The 16,421-nt window shown below is 35.4% G+C and overlaps 1 protein-coding gene across 10 annotated transcripts in view; it reads left to right on the top strand.

Moving 5' to 3' along the window:
• LOC5568396 (rab11 family-interacting protein 4B) overlaps nt 1–16,421 on the top strand; it is a 362,368-nt gene that overhangs the window by 160,174 nt on the left and 185,773 nt on the right. For all 10 annotated transcript variants that reach the window (XM_021849280.1, XM_021849277.1, XM_021849276.1 and 7 more), the window contains one exon: nt 3,838–3,876. In XM_021849280.1, the coding sequence (XP_021704972.1) occupies nt 3,838–3,876 (39 nt within the window). The remainder of the gene's footprint in view (nt 1–3,837; nt 3,877–16,421) is intronic.

Genomic DNA, 16,421 nt, shown 5'->3' with positions numbered 1-16,421 from the left:
CTCGCAAAAAACGTTATTTTATGAGTTCATACGTACATTTCGTTTCGTTCCGTACACTCGTACAAAGTAAGTCGGATCAATCCGTAGCAGCTGTCAAATCAACATTGTTATCACAAATAAAGTCGCAAAAGTGTACAGACTAGTTCGCAATAAAATTTACACACTCACATTGCATGTTATTTTTCATCATATAAAATATGCATAAGGCCTTTTCGCAACATCTTATACGTGAAACTTTACGCATATAAACATCGCATAACGCAAAAGGTGATTTCGTTATGCGTAAATTCTGGTTGTCTGGGTAGTTATTTATGCAACAAGTTGCAAAATCATAATTTTTTCAGCACGAGTCGTACATTTATCCAACGAGGCTCGCCGAGTGGGATAAATACGACAAGTGCTGAAACAATCGAGTTTTGCAACGAGTTGCATGCAACATTTTTTGCAATAACGGAAGATGCCGTTGATGTTGGATTTTTGAGACTTTTCAAGCAACCCAACATGGTGGAATAAGAGCTGAACAAATTACTCTCAAGCAGATTTTAGCTGAATAAACGGTTGTTCAGCTACTAATGTTACTTGAGAACTCCGTGATTCTCAAACAGGTAGGCTGTGCAATGACTGTCACAATTTTTCACACTTTCATGGCTGATTCTACTTTGTAAGACAGACCAGGTAAGACGCCGTTTACAATTTTCTACCATATTGTAAGCTATTCATGTGCTGAATTTTCCACCTGGGCATTTTTAATTTTTTTTTTTGATTATCGGGCAGGTTTGGGCCGGACGTTTTCCGATTTGTATGAAATTTTCATTAGAAGTAGAGCTCGTGGATACAGTAACACTTTTCAGCACTGTTTGTATCGGTAGGAAAAGTAGGCCGTTATGTTGGTCATTCCCTTGATAAAAAGTAGGCTGATATGCAAAAGTTGCAAAAAAATATTTTGTCTTTTTTTACAAAACGCAGGGGTGGTCTACTTGTCCTGAGCTTCGCTCATTACTCATGTCATTTTAAAATGTATATCGCGCTCAAAAATGTCACTGACTCCATTTGCCACATCTTACCCTACGAATTTTCGAGGTCGTAGGGTAAGATCGAGGTCGAAATTTGCATCTGTTTTGACATGATTATTCTTTACAGCATTTAACATTTATGGAGCACGACATAGAAGTTGTGAATCCATGCATGATATAGCATAATACTTCACTACGCTTACATAACAATGTGACACTACAACTAGGAGTTTCTCACTTCCAGATTAACCCTAGGCGGCTAAAGCGTCCATCACAAGCCGGCTCTGATACTCAGCCTAGATAATAATGCTAAATATTTTTGATGTTGTGTGAGTTAGATTAGCTCCCAGCGATAGGCTTTCGCAATACCACACATTTCAAAAAGTTGAACGTGAAACAGATTATGAACATAGTAGCTACTTTCGTGCGACGCTTTTTTTTAATGTTGATGTCGTAGTCTCACCGGATGGAATGTCTCCAGCAGTGCAGTGAATTGATGTTGCTTGCATACAGCTCATGACGGACAATGATGACAGTGATGATGACGACGTACCTACTCACTACTGTGCCCGATTATCAAGCTTTCACCTGCCCGCTTGGGACGTCCAAGGGAAAGCACGGTGTGTCTAAAACTATTAAAACCATTTTTTTCAACATTGAAATATCGCTTCATTGTTTTTAGATAAATTAGAACCACGGTTTTTCATTACAATTTCGTGATAAAACATTCTTCTTCTTCGTGGCATTACGTACTCATTGGGACAGAACCTGCTTCTCAGCTTAGTGTTCTTATGAGCACTTCCACATTTATTAATTGAGAGCTTTCTTTGCGAAAGTTGCCATTTTTGCATTCGTATATCGTATCACGATTATACTCTATGCTCAGGGAAGTCAAGGAATTTTCCATTACGAAAAGATCCGGGAATCGAACCCAGACTCCTTCAGCATTGCTTTGCTTTGGAATGGTAAATGATGTAGGATTTGTTTTCAACAACGAAAATCTACGAAAATCTGACTCTTAAACTACAAATAACTATAAGTTTCATTTCTCTCTTTGAAAATTTTCAAATTCACGCTTGAGAATTGTAGGATGTAATATCTGAATCGGAATGATATGAGGAATAGATCGTATTATTTTCGTAAATAAAAGTTTTAGACAAACCGTGGAAGCTCGATTGCCGGAACGTTTCGTTTATCTAACGGGTATTTCGCCTGTGGGAATTACCGCTTGCCATATACACGTTATACAGCGATCAACGGTGTCGAATGTATGGAGATTTTAACGATTTAGATAAACTAGGCGCTGATATTCCGACCGCCAGCAATAGCATGAAAATGCCATTTTTATTGTTTGGATATCATTTTTACGCGGTTGTGATTCGTAGCTCGCTTGAAATTCATATCACTTGAAAGTGTTTCATTGATAATGATGCCCCACCAAATAAATTCGTTACAGGTCATAGAAGTAATTTAATAAAGTATTTATTGTTCAAAATCACAACTATTGCATTGTTACAGTATGTTCGCTAGAAATAGATACTTTACCGTTACCGTGTACCGTGTCGGCATTCGCCGATTGATAGCTCTACCTTCAAGTGTTATCAGTGCACTTGCTTATCGCTTGTAACTTCACCTGTGTATAAAGTTGTATCAACACGTATGAGCAAGTACGTGACGCATGTTAAGATATAATCAAATCTTGTACATACATATGTGTAAAAAAGTAGTAGCATTCTGTGACTGCCCAGCTGATACTTAGTTTATCTGTTAATATAGAACGAACGCATTTTTCGGTATTTGTTTGAGCATACATTCAAAGCATTAGATAGAGCCGGTTGTCGTTGATGTATTTTTGTACGCCAGTATAATTAGGGCACGCAATTCAAGGTCCCTAAAATAACCTTGTTTCTACCATAGTACTATTGCGTTGATGGTCAAGTTCGTTTGTATCATTCTGATTGCTTTTAATAATTAATCAGAATTACCGAAATGTTAGAGTAAGCTGCGGTGATAGTTCAACCTTAGACGAATAATCAATATTTTCAGAAAATTAGAACAGTTGAAAAGAAACAAATTCCACAAATTGAACCTTCGACATATTGGCTACAATTTCGCTGAATAGACTTGTGTCAAATTATTTTCCCATTTTAAATTATAACAGTTTTGAAATGGATTATCTTAAGGACAGTTTTGAAATTGATTATCATAAGAGATAATCCAAAGATGGCCGCCACAATGGCCGACTTATGCCTTTACTCACGTTTTCAAACGCACTAAACTTGAGAAATAATTGGCAAACGTTTCTGATCTTCTTATTTCAAGCAAAGTACATAAAGCCAAAACAAAAAGTGCACTGTTGTTGAATGCTAGAAATTTTGAAAAGAAATTCTTGCCCTACACGTACTTTCGCCCATTTCATTCTATAGTTATTAAGAATCATGAGGAAAGAATAATTACTACAGAGTTTACTTAACATTTTTGCTTTCGTACTTCGATTTTTTTTTCTTAGGATTATTTTTTTAACCTAATCTCATCTTCTACGAATTTCTCTACCTTAACTTCTGGACCTTTAAACTTTTAGAAACATTTTACGCTCGATTTTCTTTTTACACTGATCTTTAAATATATTTTTTCTTAAAGATGATTTCAAACAAGGAATATAACGCTTTAGAATAATTATAACGTTTGAACCTTTGTGTTGGTTTTGTTTGGTGGTGGTTGTATTTCATACATTCTGGTTATCGGGTTTTAACTCCGTCCATTCCGTGATCTCAATAAAGCATGATGTAATAATGATCTCACTTTTTTTCTGTTCTCATTACAGCTCCGGAAAGAGACAGCTGGGATCCAATGCCTTAGCCAAGTAAGTACTGCAGTACCTACGGTCGTAGGTCAGTTAACTCGTTCCTAGAACACTGAAATGCGTCACTTTTGGCAAACACTACCAGCGCACAATATCGACACTCAAGTAACGTAAATCCGTTATGGGACAAAGAAAGGCTGAGTCGAGCCAATGTTTACCATCTGCAAATGTAGAAAACAATAAAAACGGAATTTGCAGCAGTAATGTTCTGGTTGAGAACTGGTACGAATTAAAAAGTGGTCACATATGTACAGTACCGGACAACTGTATGGCACCTCCGGAACTTTTTACAAGGTAAAACTTGGTACAGCTTTTTTGAATGTGAATGAGCCAAGTCTTGTTTTTTTTAAAATTGAACACATATTATGGCAGGGTTTATATTTATGTCCGGAACTGTAAATACCTGTGGGATCTATATGCGCATTCAACGCAGTTGTGGTATGCGATCGCGACAGAAATATTTATGTGTGACTAATTTGAATTTCTTTTATGTTGGATTTTTTAGCATGCCGTAAAGCGAAAAGCTTCACGACTGTGGGAAAAATGAAGTTGAGTCATAAATCATGAACGATCAGGAGCCTTCGATATTTCTGTATTCTATAATCTACAAGAGATTGTTTTTTTTTGTATTTTAGTATATACAAATAAATGACTTTTTCAGTATTAAAATGAGTACGGGGTAGAACTTGGGTACTCATGGAAACACGAGGTTAATAGTCACATATTTTTATGAAGAAAGATTTTTAAGGATTGGGTTCAGGGTACTTTGCAGCTCATTCGGGGGTATACCGTTGTAGCTCGATTATTGTGTCATGAAGTTGGAACCAGTTTTTTGTCGGTGTTCGTCTGTTGGATCCTACACCAAGCGGCAGAACACAAAAAAGCTGGAGATTATATAAATGAACCTTTCTATAATCTGATTTAAGAATAACCAAAATTAGTTACACCCATCATAAAATTCACAATTGCAATTTATTTATATAAATCTGCAATTCTTCGCGTGGCAGAAAAAAATCGCAATAATTGTATTTAGAATATTTCAGAACCATTAGCAAACTATGATGTTTTTTATTGCATAGTAAATAATCAAATACCATTTTATTGTATTATTCATAAATTATTAGCAATCTTCTTGTAATTGAATAAATTCATTGTGAAAAAACTATTCAAAACTTATGTTCTTTTTTAGAAGGATCGAAACACTTCATGTGTGTTACAAATTGACAAATAGTTATTTATGCAACAAGTTGCAAAATGATGATTTTTTCAGCACGAGTTGTACATTTATCCAACGAGGCTCGCCGAGAACCCACATGGTCGTACAGCCATACGTGAAACTACGCATTCAGCATTTTTCAATCACGTAGGCTGTGATACAGTAGTACCCGAGAATGACACAAATTTTCTCGCTCCCATCGGGTATCATGCAGTTCTATATTTCCTATTGGAGGAAATATCAGGTAAGACGATCCGGATCCCACATCATAATCGCCAGTCTGGGTAGGAACCAGATCGCACAACGGATATAGACACGAGTGAAGCGACTTGCCCTGGAAACCAAATGGAAAGTCACTTCAATCGAGTCGAGAATTGTCACCTCGCTATCCAATAATTCTCACATACGCAAGTCGTAGAATATCCCTAGAATCAGATGCAATTGTGCTTATTCTGTGCGGCATATAAGGCAAGACGAGTCGGTGAGTCACCCGAAGTGCAAGTCGTTCTCTCGATTCACACGCCGCGCAGAATAAGCACAAATTACATGAAGAGACTGGGTTATTCGGTTGACGCCTACAACCGAACATTACTGAAAAGTGCTACTTTTCAGCACCGAAAAGAGTGCTGAAAAGTAGCACTTTTCAGCACTGTTTGTTTCGGTAAGAAAAGTAGGCCGTTATGTTGAGCAACTTCTCAATGAAAAGTTAATTGATTTGCAACCGAATTGCAAAAAATATGTTTTGAAAAAGAGTTGAGTAATGGAATATATTATGTGTTGTACATGAACCGACCATGAGAATTTTGTTTTTATTTTTGTGCAAAAATAATGTAAGTTTATCGAATTCAGCACAATAATTTATGTTTTTATGAAGTATTTGGGATGTGCAGCTTGTTTCTACCACGCGTTATATGACTAATAAATATTTAACTATCCCAATCTTTCATTAATTTATTTTATATTTATTTCAGTTTTAAGCTAAACAAAGAGTTGTATATTAAACACAATAAGGACGAAGCTTCAAAATCAATTGGAATCGTATACTAACCTCTATTTTCAAAATTTCATCACCTACAGAATCTTATGGTCTTCTAGATTTATGCGAGATATTTGAATGTTTTGTTGGATCTTTTGTTTGATTTGTGGTACTTAAAACACCGGAGCCGATTTTCCAATCGGCAGTAATTTGTAGATAACTTGAAATTTATCGCTATAACCTATATAATTTTTACTGAAATGATGATCGTTTGGATATAAACAAACAATTAGCACTGAGATTTTGATTGTTAGCCATTTAAAGAACTCTCTTTATTACTATTACTCGATATTTTCTCGGTATTTTCTCTAATAACACCATAAATCGAATTCGTAGACCAACCATAGCCCATCAGATACACCTTGTAGACCAGAATAAACTTCTTCGATAATTAACAGAAGATTTATAGCCAGGATAATTGCTTATGGCAAACCGTGGCCTGAACAGGTGTGGCAAACAGAACCTGTTAAGGAATTATGAATCTATATTCAACTTTTATGGCTTCCCTTGTAGGCTAGAAATAATCTCCTAAAACAGTTTCCTGAAGTTTGATGCCCACCCATATCGATGGGGTTCCACAGATAAATACTTGTGGCCAACAATAGACTCTAGCTAGGTAACATGTCCTAGAATAGCCACATTTAGATCAGCACATCAATTGAACTGCCAATTACAAGAACCAATCTTTTGTTGCAATTTCCGGAAGATTGGCTTAACGAATCCACGATTAAACTTAAAAGCTTTTGAATTTCAATGATGCTGTGTTGTGTAGACAAGCTATACTAAATTAAACTACTGACAGACTTCAGTGGGCTGGTCGTCCAGTGTGAATGTCTGAAAAAAGATGATTGAAAATCTAGTTGAGTTGCATATCGAGCTCTAGATGAGTTTCTGAAACTTTGCGAACACATGAGCATCTTGCAGTACAAAATTGTGTATGGGAGAGGAGTTGGGTCTCCTGGGTATAATCCCTTTGTAATGCCATAACTTCTTCCAAAAATGACTGTGAAAAATTTTGAAGAAATATTCACTTGACTATTCAATATTTGCGAAACATTTTCATTCTTCGAACAAAACACACATCGTCAATGTTGTGGATATTTTAAATGTTGTTATTTTGATAAATTTTCGGGCATTAGACAATCACCACCTTTTTATTTTGATGTGCGGGAAAACGATTAGACCCAAACCCAAAATTATTCAGCAAGACCATGTTGAAGCTCTTTTTACGTTGGAAATTTTTTTAAATTACTATCTCCGGGCTTTGCCACACGTTATACGCATAAAAGCATGGTCAATTGGCAACCATAGCGCTAAGAAAATAATAGTGGAAGTGCCTATAAAAAAACGCTGCAAAACAGGGTCTGTACTAGTTGGGACGTAATGGCAGGAAACGGACGATGAAGAAATATTAAATTTGTTGAAATTTGCCGATGAATTATCGCGATAAATATCAAACTACAGAACAAACAGTATATTTATTGTATGTATTTCTCATACTTTTGTTAAAGTTGTGTAGTAAGTTTAAAAACAATTGTCAACAGAATTCTGTAAACTTTTAACCCTAAATAGGAGCGAACATATTTTAAAATCACAAAAAAGCGTTATTTGAACTATTTACAGCTATTTTTGAGAAGTAGAATTATAAATTCCTAAAATAAAGATGGGCCTGCTAGTTTTCTATTATATCGTAGGCTGTTACAAAATATATCATATCACAGCATAAACAGTGTATTTCTTCTGCATTTTAAATACCCTACAAATCGTATATTAATTAAAACGAACGAAAAACAACATTGATTAAATTGTTCAAACAATTGAGTTTTAAACAGATTTGGATCTTGAAACCAGGCAGAAAAAAAAGCAGGCACTATTTTTTAATTAGACCAAACCAAAAAAAAGAAAACAAACCGAAGTTGCTTAAAATATCACGAGTAAATTGATTTTCAAAGGGTGATATGATATTATAATGGTCATGGTACCGGCCCACACATCGTTGACAATGAAATCCATTCGCACTTGCACAAACATCAGTATGCGCGGTATGCGATACTCCGACCTCTTCTCAGCCAATCCCTGAAAATGCGAACAAGCACAAAGCGGGGTCTGACGTGATGAAGTTTCGGACTACAGCAGCGATTGCCTATTGGGGTTCTACAGTGGAGCAAACTGCTTCAAGTGACAAGTAGTCGACCTTCGGCCGACTTCAACTAACCATCTGATCGCTGGTGAGCGTTGAGATGAAAGTCCACAATCGCATATTTGATAATTGGTGCGCTAATGAAACAAAGTTTTTGAATTTTTAATTACAATTGAAGTCGTCGCAAAGCTAGAAAGCCATCCGTAACTTGTCGTTAGGGTACCTTCATTCGTATGTATTTGATTATTCAGTACCGCTCATTTCGCCCCAAACGTGGATAGTTTGCGTAATGCAACAGAGCTAATGAACTATAGTGACGACGAAGACGGGGACCGGTTACCACGCACCATAAAGTAGGTATTAGGGAAACAAACATTCAGCGACAGAAAAACGCAACTGCTCTCGGTTAATGTTGAATAGCAGGAAGGATTAGTTATTTTTTCAAAGTAATCGATATTATTGCTTTCCGGTCACTAATTGCATAATTCGCATAAACTAAGATTTGTTGCCTTTATTTTTTTTTTTTCTGAATGTGTAGTTGTTATATTGGCCATAAATAGAGAAATAACTTTTAGTTTATGGTTAGGAAGTAGGAAGATGCTATGGTTTATAATCTTACACGGATGAAAATATCTAAATTTTGAGTTTACTTGACCCCACTTATAAGTATTGTAATCCGGGGTAACATTGATCAGTTTTTGGGATATTTCTTGAATGTTGGATTGTAAAAGGTAAATGTTACAAGTTTTATAATTTTAAAACAAGTACTTCCACCCATAGCTCGTGCCTATATACTGTATTTTGGTTTTTAAAAGATTTAAGCATTTTTAAATAAATGTATCTGGTGATTTTTTGATTTAGTTGATATGGGGTAACATTGATCACCTATGTAAACAACGATCGGTAATGTTGAAAATGTTGTTAATTATTGAAATCATTGCTCCTGAAGCCGAATATGAACGCCAAACGTTTACATATGATTTACTCCTTGAGTAATTTCAAAATTAAAAACACCTCGAAATACGCCTAAAGGTAGGGAATTTCCTATGGAAATTCTACATTTTTAGTGGTAATTCGTTAATAATGCCTGATTCAACACACTTATGAAATTTTTGACGACGGAATCGTTTCGGAGATGCTACGAACTTTTTTCGAGATTAGTCATTCCGATCAATGTTACCCCGCTGATCAATGATACCCCGGATTACAGTAACTCGATTTTTCTATATTTTTCTATATTTTTCTAGAAGCAAAAATGCTAAAACCCGCACCGCTCAGCGAATACTTAACGGATTTAAATAATTTTAAGTCAGCTTACTGGTACACATATCTAGTTTCTACAAGTGGCCAGAGGAACTCGGGAATATTTCTGTGACTGGAGTTATCCTGATAGGTCACTGGGTCAAGTCGGCTAAAAAAGGGCTGTTTTATGGGACATGCCAAGTTATCTTTATTTATTTGTAATGACAATCATTTTAATTTGCATTTATCATATTGAACTGAGAAGTTGAACCATTTAGAATGTACCGGATGTGGCCACTCGGACCTAATGCCTTTAAGAACCGGCTCACAATGGGGCAGATCGCTGTTTTCGACGGCCAAAACCTCTAGTACTCTAGTTATGCACCCTAGAGGTTTGGTGTCTTCGACAAAGTGTTTTGGAATAACTTGTACTATATTTTGGCACATTCAGATTTGGTCTAGATAAGTGAAAACTGATCTAGATCAGTTTTATCTTTTGATAGGAGCGTCCTAGCAAAAAACTTTCTTCTGCAAAGTTGTTCATTGAGGCATTTTTGACATTTCTTCGGAAGACACTTACACTCTATCACTGACGTGGATTACGATATATGACATACTTGTTTTTAATTATGAATCGTGGTTTACGGCCAACCAGCCGAGTGGAAGTTTAACAACTACCGAAAAGCTAAACATTACATATAATTTGCAATTGGATTAGATGGACAAATTGATGTGAAGATTTGCGAAAAAGTTACACGTCTTCTCAGTGAGAATCGAACTCACGACTCCCCGATCTCTAGTTGGGGCGCGTTAACCACTACGCCATGAGAGGACTCATGAACGCAGAAGTTAACCTGAATTCGATTTCAGCTCAATAATCACGTGGTCCTCTTTCGCAAAGTGCACCTCTTTCGGAAGAATTAGATGCCCATCCAAACACAACGCTTTCTATATATATCCAATGCCTAGCCCGAGAGCGCATTGTTTTTTAGATATAGGAATAGCACACTACACTAGCCAGCAACTGCGCTGGCTGAGGTTTCTATTGTGTGGGCTTCCAATGTGTCGCGACGTTCTCAAACGACCGGTTACGGAACATGAGTCCGTTGCTCGATACATACTTGTTTTTAATTATGAATCGTGGTTTACGGCCAACCAGCCGAGTGGAAGTTTAACAACTACCGAAAAGCTAAACATTACATATAATTTGCAATTGGATTAGATGGACAATATATGACATATTAGTAAAAAAAGTCAAAAAATCGATTTTGACCATTTTTTTCATACAAAAAAAATGTTAAAAAATATTTTGTCATCAAGTATTAGAAGCTCAACTATAACAAAGTATATTTACATTATTTACTAGCACTATTTTCAGATTTAATTATGTTTTTGATAAAAACAGTCTAAAATAGTGTTTTACAAAGTCCAGGATAACTCATGAAGCGGCAGATGGCGGCAGCTAATTTTTTGTATACGACTAGTCAAGAACATAAGTTTCATTGTCCTGAAGAAAGAAAAGTGGGGCCACGTGGGGCTTTTTTGTTGTGGTGGTTTGAAAACATGATGAAAATATGTTAAAACATGCTTATATTTGAGAAACTTTTAATGAATTTGTATTTTTCAAATGTATTTCTAAAACATATTGCATGTTGACGAAGTGATTTGAAAAGTCATCACCAAACTGGTATCGTATAATATGGCTTTTATTGAACACAATACTATTACTCTAATAAAAATCAAAGGATAGATAGATAGGTAGATACACATATGGGACAAATTATCTTGAATTCCGTTTAAAAGTTTATTGGAATGACTTCTTCAAAACACTTCGTCAACATGCAATATGTTTCAGAAATACATTTGAAAAATATAAATTCATGAAATGTTTCACAAATATAAGCATTTTTTAACATATTTTCATCAAATTTTCAAACCACAACAACAAAAAAGCCCCACGTGGCCCCACTTTTCTTTCTTCGCGACAATGAAACTTATTTTCTTGGCTAGTCGTATACAAAAAATTAGCTGCCGCCAACTGCCACTTCATGAGTTATCCTGGATTTTGTAAAACACTATTTTTTGACTGTTTTTACCAAAAATATAATTAAATATAAAAATTTTGCTAGTGACTGATGTAAATTTACTTTGTTATAGTTAAGCTTCTAATACTTGATGACAAAAAATGTTTTGATAATATTTTTATGAAAAAATGGTCATAATCGATTTTTTGACTGTTTTAACTAAATCATCTCTCCCTTACTCGATATTGAAGGGACCATCGAGTTACAGAACACTAAATCAGTGTAACTGGGATCCAAGTGAACATCGAGGTAGCCATGAATACCAACTTTTTCTATGGTTCTCTAACTCGATACCGAGGTACGGAATATCGAGTAAGGGAGAGTTAACTGTATATCGTATTCGTAACTTTGCAGAAGAAAGTTTTTTGCTAGGACGCTCCTATCAAAAGATAAAACTGATCTAGATCAGTTTTCACTTATCTAGATCAAATATAAATGTGTCAAAATATAGTACAAGTTATTCCAAAACACTTTGTCGAAGACACCAAACCTCTAGGGTGCATATCTAGAGTACTAGAGGTTTTGGCCGTCGAAAACAGCGATCTGCCCCAGTGTGCGGCTATACCTAGTTTTAATGGATACTAAAACGTTTGAATTCTCTAAAACTAGAGATCAAACATAATAGTTCACTAAAATGTATACCAATAAGCTTGGCACAGGTGTTTAGATACAAATTGGCCACTGTATCGTAAACTTGAGGCGTCCCGGGACCCGAAAATGATCATTCATTATGTGGCACCATTGTAGCCGATGCCGGTAATTATCTGTGACTTGAAATTTGCCTACCTAAAGGGGTACATAAGAACATAAGCACAGAACCCTTTTCACCCGACCTGACCCACAATAACTCCGACCACAGGAACATTCCCGAGAACCTATGGCGTCTTTTAGAAACTAGATATGTATACGAGTATACTGACAAAAAATAAGTAGTTGGATTCCGTTAAGTGTTCGCTGAAAAGTGAAAGTTTTTTTTTCATTCAGGCCTATACGGTTAACTATAAATCTCGGTATCCTTATCTTATTCAGTGAAATAGTTTAACCCGATAAGCCAAATTTTGGTAAATGAATTTGTTGCAGTGTTAATCATTGCATCAATCATTTATTGCAATTGTTCAAATAAGAAACCAAAATCATAATAAGACATGTTACTAGAAGTAGGCATGGGCGTAATCAGAAGCAGAGGCGCGTTCACGTTTGAAACTATGGGTAGGACAAACGTTGGCAAACATTTTGTACACAGTGGAGTTAATAAAAAATTTGAACCCTGAAGTTCTAACGATATTTTCAGCTGATTCGCTCAATGGAAAGAATAACATAAATCAACAAGGGAAGGTCACGATGGTGTTACACGGGGTTTTCAACCGGACTATTTTTGTAAGATTCTACATGTCGAAATATGAAAAACCCTAGAGCCTTTCGGGTGATGAGCCAGTGGTGTAACCAGGAGGGGTTCTAAAAGGTGCAATTTTGTACGTATATAATATTATGTAACTAATTGAAAATTTGCCATAAATATTTTTTCAGTATTTATTATGATGGTAGAGAACAGAATCGTCAATAATGTATGTTTAAGATGTATTTTTTCCATCCATAGGCGCAATCGGTATGGGTTTCTTCTTGGTTTACTATTCTAATGAAACCTAATGTTTTGGGTGTCCATATTCCATGCTAGTTACGCCTATGGCATGAAAATACATTATAAACATACATTAATGTCAATTCTGTTCAATACCATCACAATAAATACTGAGAAATATCTTTTTGGCAAATTTTCAATTGACTCAATAATATTATATTCGTACAGAATCGACCCTTTCAGAACCCCTCCTGGCTAAATCACTAGTCCATCACCCGAAAGGCTTTGGGGTTTTTCATATTTCGACATGTAGAATCTAACAAAAATAGTCCGGTTGAAAACCCCTTGTAACACCATCGTAACCTTCCCTTGTTAGAAGACTGGCTTTGTATAGAATGAAAAGGGGCTTAAAAAGCTTCAAAGTAGTTTTTTTCAAAGACAGATTTTGGTCACAGTCGTTACCACTAGACTAAGAAACCTTTTCGCTTACAGCGCTGGAAGCGACTCAGTGTAGTGAGTGAAGGATATTAGAGACCTCTTGCCAGAAAAAAAGATATCAAAAAGAGACTTGAAAGAAATCAAACAGTGGTTGAAAAGAGACCAAACAGGAACCAAGAAAACAAAACGAAATTTAATAGCAGCAGAGCAGACATTTGTCTAAGATCTAAGACTTTTGTTTTTGAGAGCCTCGTGACTTAACGACAAGTATTACTGTATGTGTTTTTTCCATGATTTTCTCTAGGAACTACATCATAAATTTATTCAGGCATTTGCGCAAATGTTCAGATATTATTCTGGAAATTTCTGAAAGAATTCATTTAGTGATTCTTTCCAAAGGAATTTCTTCACGATTCTAGGGAATTCCACTAAGTATTCAACCTGAATTTTCCCAAGAAGAACTGCAGAAATTGAATTTCATCAAAGATTATTTCAGAAATCATCTGAATTCCTACAAAAATTCTTTGAGATTTTTTTCAAGAAAGTCGATCATAACTCTTCTAAGATTTTATCCAGCGAATCATTCATCGATTTCCCTGGGACATCCTCCAAGATTCCTTAGTGCTAGGCTGAAAATTGGTGCTTTTCCCCTACTCTTTCTTTTTATTATTTCATACAGAGATTCTTCGTGGGATACCTTTTACGATCATTTTAAAATTAACACCGGCAACTGAACCATTTTTTTATTTCATTCAAATCATCATATTTCATATAAAAATATATTTAAGATTTTACCCAGACAACCAGAAGTCGCATAACCGTTTACAGACAAAGTCGTTTAATTATACAAATTGCATAACACTCGCACAACATGGTGGACGGAATTGTTATATCGATGAGTTTCCTCGCATAATATGATATTTTATGAGTTCATATGTACATTTTGTTTCATACCGTTTACTCGTACAGAGTAAGTCGGATCAATCCGTAGCAGCTGTCAAATCATCTTTTTTATCATAAATTCATAAATTCGCATAAGGGTACAGATTAGTTCGTAATAACATCTACGCACTCGCATTGCATGCCATTTTTCATTATACAGAGTATGCACGTATATCGCCTCCAGTTTTGTAAGTATTAGGCCTTTTCGCGACATCTTATACGTGAAACTTTGCACATATAAGCAGCGCATAACGCAAAGGGTGATATCGTTATAAATACATTCTGATTGTCTGAGTACCCATGGACTTTTTATAGAATCTTCTTTAAAATAGTAACACTAAATTTCGCATCACTTATCTTAAGTATTATTTGGAAGAATTCATACAAAATTTAATCTATAGATTTCTACATGATTTATCCCAAGAATACTTTTTAAATTCACCCAAGATTTTCTTAAGGAATTCGTCCAAGAATTTCTCCAGATCCCTTGCAAAAACTTGTGTAATACAAAATTCTTGAATGAAATTAAATCACTTCAAGTACTTATGTTTTTTTTTTGTGAAGAAACTTTTGAAAGTTTCAAGAAAAAATTGCATGGAGCTGCAGAGAGAAGCAAGCAAATCAAGTTATCGAAAATCATGAAGAAATTCCTTGTGTGAATACATTTCTGACAAGGATTTTAACGATGCATTCCTGAAAAAAAATGCATTGCGGCATTGCTAACGTTGAAGAGATTCGAAGTTCTCCGTCAAACGACTTTTGGAAATAAAACCTGGAGTAATTACAGTACTGACCTGATTTTGTTTGTTTGGTTTCATTATCAAATTTGCTCCAAATTTCATTCAACTCAGTTAAAGTTATTATGAATATGCATATATATCCACTAGACCTCTATACTTTTTGAAAAAAGCATTTCGACTCTCTGTGCCACATCCAATTCTCAACTTATTTATCGAATTAAGTTATCTGTCCAAAAATGAGCCAATTCGGTAAAGTTTTAGAGGTGCATCAAATCGATTTTGTGTTTTTTTGGCCCGTTCTACTGGCATGCCGTCATGAAACCCTAACATATTTGTAACGTATTCGAAAATACCACTAGCCTTTTGCTAACATAATAGTCTACCACTTTGCCGAAGACCGCTGTTTTTTGACCGCAATTATTCAAAAAATCCCGAAAAAGCATTATATTTTTCCAGTTTGCTAGTGGTAAATTCGAATAATTTTCAAAGATATTATTAAGTTTTAGGTAAGCATTTCAATTGAAAGGTAAAAAAAAAACACAACATCGATTTGATACACCTCTAAAACTTTACCAAACAGGCTCATTTTTAAAAACTTATTTTGATAAATAAGTTCGGAATTTTATGTGGCAGGGGTACGTTAGAAAAAGTGAACAGGTCTAATATGCAGTATGTAGAAATAATTCTGATAACTTGTGTTCTTTTTGAAGGAGAGCTGAAAAAGCTGAAGATTGCTGAAGATTGTACCTACATAATTACTGGTACGATAAATGGCCCATCTTATCTGTCTCATAGATGTCTGCGTGCCTCCACATTTCGTTTGCGTGGAGGGTATTTAGTTGGAAAAGTTGGATATATGGTTGCCCTAGCTGTTTGCACTAGCCTGGGATTTTCCAGAGCCCGGAAAATTCGTCAAAAATCTCAAACGAATAAATGAAAAACTTTTCCATTGCAGAAAATGTATTTAAATCTTTTTTTTTTTAAATTAATATATACATAGGGAGCCGGAACCTATTCTTGGCACTTTTGATTCACTTCGGCAGTGGGATTTTTTGAAAGCTACTGAGCTTACATTTTGACACAATTTGTGTCGTATTGAAGTGCTTCTTGTTGCACAAATTCAGACAA

This window comes from Aedes aegypti, chromosome 3, assembly GCF_002204515.2.
Source record: "Aedes aegypti strain LVP_AGWG chromosome 3, AaegL5.0 Primary Assembly, whole genome shotgun sequence".
Taxonomy (NCBI): domain Eukaryota; kingdom Metazoa; phylum Arthropoda; class Insecta; order Diptera; family Culicidae; genus Aedes; species Aedes aegypti.
Note: the sequence above shows the minus strand (reverse complement) of the source record. Positions and strands in the feature narration are given on the sequence as shown.